Here is a 6000-nt window from a genome sequence, read left to right as displayed (position 1 = left end):
GAGTCCCTATGCAGTTAGACATTATTTTCATTTCTTATCTTTTGTTTTCGCAGTTTTAATTGCATGTTGTCTTGTATACTTGGAATATTTCTGGTGGCTTCTCTGTAATATTTGGCTGTGATCAAAATGAGAAGGTTTGATTTTTCAAAACGCAGCATTAGTGTAACTTTTATATTTTGTTCTTAAGAATGTGAAATCTTTATTACGGACGCATCAATTTTGATTTTATTTCTTGATAGGAACTATAATAATACATGTTGTCATTTTTAAATCATAATTAAGTCATGAAGTAACGGAATATATCTATATTTTGTCATTCGAAGTTTAAATTTTTTTAGTTTTCATTAAAATAAAAGATTGTTTAAAATTAAATGTTTTATTTACATGTAAAATTAATATTTACAATGAGTGATAATTGAACCATAGGTAATCAATTATTACCGATGGCACAGGTAAAAAATAGAACAAAATAAGAACTATTGATAAATTTAATGATGTTTTCTAATATACAATATATTCCAAATTATTTGCCTACTTTTTATTAAAACTGAATATTTTAGTAAATATTCATTATGCACACGGAATATACATATATAAAGTTGAACATTGTACAATGTAGTGTTGTGTGGAACCTAAACAATAATGAGGTATTTGAAAATTAGGTATAACCTATAAAATTTATATTAATATACTATTTTATTGCTACGCTTGGTTCTATTAAAGAAAAATATTAAAAAAGTCATTTACCCGAACGGTAGAAATAAAGTCAAATTAGCAAACAAATTCATTACTTTATCTTTTAAAAACAAATTGCGCACAAAATTATTTATAATTAATTATTTATTAATTCAATAATGTATGTATTTAACTTTGTAGAATTTTTAAATAAAAAAAATCATTTTAAATTTTGAGATGTTATATTAACAAAGTTAATATAACATCTCAAAATTTTTAATGTTGTTCACAAATAAAATCATCTGTCCCTTTCACTTCTATATAAGTGTGGTTGAAATGGAGCTATATCAACTCTATCAATGAATGTAAAATATAAAAAACCGTACTGAAACATTTTCAATTTGCTTTATTAACGGCATCTATTTGAATATTATTAAAATTTAACTAAATTTTTTTCTAAATTAAGAAACAGAACATATATTAATTATAAGATACATATTTAAACTCGTTAAGAGAAGGGTCTGCAGTCGAGTTGTTTTTAAATTGACCGAGAAATTTTGTAGCATTCTTGTGGCACTTTTACCGCCATGTTTTTAAAGTTTTCTTAGAACCGTTAATTGCACCTTTTGTACAGACGTTGAATATATTGCGTAACTTTTAAAAGTTGTTGTGAACCGATTTGTTTTTATTCGTATAGTTTAAATGTTGAATTAAACTTTTTCATTGATATTCTGTTTAATTAATATATTTTTGTATACTTATATAATTAAGACTAGTGTTTTGAGCAAAATTTTTGATAACAATTTATAATTTTTTTTTGTCGAAACTTATATTTAACTTTTGGTAATATAAATTATTTTATTTTTAAAAATTAAAAATCATTACTATTTTAATTGATAAGTTTTTAAATTATCTGTATTGTGCTAGATATAAATAGGGATTTCTTGTAACTTACATATATAGGATGATTGATTATGGCTATGGAACTTTAAAAGGGGTGAATGTAAAGCTGATTTGTCACGTATAATTATTATTAAATCTTTTACAGCCTAAGATGTAATGAATTTTTTTTTTCCATTAAAATGAAACTGGCCGATAACATCTGACATTTAGTAAACAGTAAGCAATTTTAACATGTTCCAATTCGAATTTTGAAATTGAATTTTTTTTTCGTTGTTTGTTATTTATGAAACCATTTTTGTATATGGTGTACCTACAATATATTGATTGATAGCAAATTGACCAATTTTTTTACACCTATAACAAGAATTTTTCCATGTGTAAATATACCGATATTATAAAACGAATATATTCGAACTTATATTTATGTCTTTCAATAATATATAAATATTTCCTAAAATTTTTTATTAGGCTACCATTTTCCGCGACATATAAGTTGATGGGAAACTCTTTCATTTCTAATTTACTGCCACCAAAGTGTAGGTTACAAATGAGAACATTTGCAGAAGAACCTTGGTCACTGATGTAGCTCAAATAATTGCTCTTCCGAAGTGTGAGGGGGCACATCGCTCATGCAACCATCTGCCGTTGGGGACAAAAGGCTCTCGAGTTGCGACCACAAGCCAAGAGTCACAGCATCGATAGACCACCATTTGGTGGACTAATGGTATGGTCATGGTCGCGAGAAGTCAATGGATGTGGGCAACGCAAGACCAGTCATCGTGGTGATCACTGGGGAATGTCTATGCCTTGTAGTGGGTTGACTTGATGATGATGATGAAAGGGTAAGTCAACTGCCTAATGCGGTCAACTTAATTAACTAAGCCTTGACCGCATAGGTCATAACTGGTCAGCACCTTCCTGGCGTCCCGTCTCCAGGTATGTCTTCGAGTTCTGCGCGGTAAAGAAGAACGGTGCGTTAGGTGTTGGGCACCGGAACGACTTCAGTAAAACCGGTGGTACATTGTCCGACTTATTTCCGACTGGTTCCAGTAAATTGTTCCACAGGAGATTCGCCGCTGGAACAAAATGAGAAGTAAACGACTTTATTTTCAATCATCTCTATTTCTGTTCTAGAGCGACAGCAGTTGAAAGAATTTCATAATAGTTTTTATTTATAGGTATTTGTTTGCTTACCAAGCGCGTGTCCCTTTTGGGAGAAGTGGAAGCAGTCGTGGGTGATGTACGATCGGTGGATGACCAGAGGTAGAGGAGCTCGCGGCGGAGCTGGCGCGTTGAACAGCCGCATGAACGGCTGAACCACCACCGTGAAGTCATCGCGTTGGCTGTACCGACCGCTCTCCACCTGCGTGCCATACCACGTGACATGTGAAGACTTCAAAGATCATAGACTGACAGTTCTTACCTATAGAGCAGTGATATCTCCTAGCTCATTAAAATACGGATTAATATTCACCGTATTAAGTTGACTATTCATTCATATAAATGTCGTCATCACTTATATATGTGATGAGTAAAATGCCAGAAGAATTCAATAGAAAGTTGACACCCCTCTTCTTCCTCCCACCTCAAAAGCCTTCTACTCCTACTACTGACAGTTCTCAGTAAGTTAGCCAAATTATTAATAAACAAAGACATGAGTTGTTAGATTTTTAATTCTTGTTTGATGCATTTGATCTCTCGTCTGATCTTAAGCGATGACAAGGTCTAACATGGTACATGCTTGTCTAGAAGAAACCTATTCACTCTTCTCTTGAAGACTTTTAAGCTATAATCGTCTGGAAACAATGACGCTGGTAGGTTGTTCTGCTATAAAATTAAAAGGCTATTCCGTTAAGCATGATTAGTAAACTTGGAGGAATTGGAAACTTATACTGTGGTTTATCTGTAACTTAACAGTCTATTTTAGTTGAAGGAAAGACTTTTTATGTTTAGTAATTTTTTTTTACGACGAGTCTCATAAGAAGATAAGAAAAGGACCAATATTTAGCCACTTCCGCACATGCAGTGGTCATGCAATAAAGTGCACCGCCCGCCAGCCCGCTGATAAATGCGCATGCGGCAAACAAAGCGAATCACACAACTGCCGCAGTTAAACCACTCAACACGTGTTTCACCACTCCACGGGGCATCTTCAGGAGTTATGTTACACCGATTAGTGTCTAACACAGAGTTCATAAGAAGGCGTTTAGGTCATCTAGAGAGCAATGTAGAGAGCTGCGCTCGAAGTTTCGCTGCGAGATTGAACCAGAAATGAGGTGATCCGGAGAAGAACCAAGATCATCGACGCAGTTCGAAGAATTGCTGTACTGAAAGTTTCTCAAGTGATGGTCATGAATGCGGCGTTGGTAAGTTCCTTAGTAGGTTGACCAATGACATAGTTAAGGTTGAGGGAAGTCGCTGGATGTGGCACAAGACCGGTTGCGATGATGGAAGCCGAAAAGATGAAGAATATGATAAAGAAAAAGAAATTATTATGTTCTTATAGATAAAGCAAACTACGCATAAGATGTAGACTTATTGCAATAAGTATATGGGTTTGTGTAAGTTATGGTGGGTACGTACCAGAGCGAGCTCTGCCTTCTGGTAAAGGCGCGCCATGCGGACGAGGTCGGCCAGCTCCCCGCCGCCGCGGTGGAAGCACGTGCAGAACAGCGAGTGCATCAAGCGACACATCAGCGGCCGCACCACGCGTACTGACACCGACACGTCTGCGAACATATTGCATCTTACTTAACACGCCGAAAGTATATATCGCTCATTCCCTCTTATCTCAAATCAAGATTTCAATTTCATCATGGTACTCATAAGAGGTCTTAGAGATCATCAGAGAATTTGAAATTAAAAATGCCGGCGCAATTTTCTTCAAGGCCAAATCTTTTGCCACACAGGCCGTTCGATTGTGGAATGGTTTACCGCTGAATATAAGACGTGCTAAATTACTACCTATTTTTAAGAAAATGATTGAGTAATATTTACTAGATCTATGATTATTTAACCTTGAATTCATTTCTTCTTCATCCTCTGTTTCTTTTTTATTTCCGAAGCAAGTGCGATCCAAATCCGTTAGATGTTTTTGTTTATTATAAGTATATATGTTATATACATATTCAGGCATGTTTATGTATGTACATGTTAACGACCCATTATTTGTACTTCAACCTTTTCTATACTATGGTTGTCTGTAAGAGGTTGCCTTGTGAGAAAACCGTCCATTGTACTTTTTTGTTTTTGTACATTATTATGAAGCTATTTCAATGTATTCTAGCGTGTACAATAAAGAATATCAAAGAAGAGACCTGGGGAAACAATGGTAAGTGGAAATTAAGTAAAGCAGTTTTAAAATCCAAAATGGCTAACCCAGCACTGGGATCAAATTGATGATGGTCCGCGGCAGGTGGTCGTAGAAGTAGTCGAGGGCGCGAGCGAGCTTGCGGGCGTGGGCGGATGGTGACCACGCGACTGGTGACAGACAGGACGCGGAGCACAGGTCGTTGGCGCCGATGAATACAGTCACCATCTTCCAGTCGCGCTCCATGTCGATGTCTGGTGACGATCGCATCCGTGCCACCAGGATCTAGAGGTAAAATTAATCATTATAAATATTCAAATTGGTCTAAAACAGCTGCTGCCAACCTTTTTTGTTTCATGCCCTATCTTAGGCTTTATAAAATTCATACGCCTTCCTATGTAATATATATTATTTTTATATAGAAGAGAAAGGGTATAATTTTCGAATCGCCTCCTTAACAATCGAATTGCTCTCTTATGGTGTGTGGGCCCAATGTTGAGAAGCACTGGTCTAAAATGTCTGTTGCTAACAACATGCATTTAATATATACTTGCAACTTATCCTTCGATATATATCGTGTTGTAATTGACTACAAGTCCTATACTATCACTTCATTAAAGTTTTACTTTTTATATATAAAAGCATGGAAATGAACTCAGACTTTATTATATTTTGGTTTTTAACACTTTATTGACTTTAATAATACTTTTAGTAAGACAACATGCATAAACCTTAATACGAAAAATTCCATAAATTCTCTAAATCAAAAGCTAATTATAATATTAATTTTATTCATAAGTTCGCTTTACACAGAAAGCGAAGCTATGAGCTATGTATCAATTGTTTTATCACTTTATTGAAATTCCGAAAATTTGGAAATGCAACAAAAATATATTGTGTACAAAAAGCACAATAACGAATCATAATAAATAGTGAAAGTTGTGCTTATAAAAAAATCACATTAAATTCAAATTCAAAAATTTGTTTATTCGACTTAGTACAGATTTTATTTCTTATAGAACACAACAAGAGTCTATTGCAGTGATTTCCAAAGTGGTCTATATCGACCCCTAGAGGTCTATGACAATCTGCAATGGGTCTGCGACAGCGAA

General features: G+C 34.6%; 1 protein-coding gene across 1 annotated transcript in view; it reads right to left on the bottom strand.

Moving 5' to 3' along the window:
• Positions 1–2316: 2316 nt before the first annotated feature.
• Positions 2317–6000, bottom strand: part of LOC137931858 (phospholipase B1, membrane-associated-like) — a 39833-nt gene continuing 36149 nt past the window's right edge. Inside the window, exons 4-7 of the mRNA XM_068775369.1 lie at positions 4957–5173; positions 4162–4307; positions 2773–2941; positions 2317–2654 (exon numbers count right to left, since the gene is read on the bottom strand). Coding sequence (XP_068631470.1) covers positions 2476–2654; positions 2773–2941; positions 4162–4307; positions 4957–5173 — 711 coding nt within the window. The 3' untranslated portion in view covers positions 2317–2475. The remainder of the gene's footprint in view (positions 2655–2772; positions 2942–4161; positions 4308–4956; positions 5174–6000) is intronic.

This window comes from Battus philenor, unplaced genomic scaffold (genome assembly GCF_028537555.1).
Source record: "Battus philenor isolate CCGP_79_NKW_IND1 unplaced genomic scaffold, ilBatPhil1.0.hap1 SCAF_8, whole genome shotgun sequence".
In the NCBI taxonomy this organism is placed as follows: domain Eukaryota; kingdom Metazoa; phylum Arthropoda; class Insecta; order Lepidoptera; family Papilionidae; genus Battus; species Battus philenor.
This window is presented reverse-complemented; position numbering and strand designations above follow the sequence as displayed.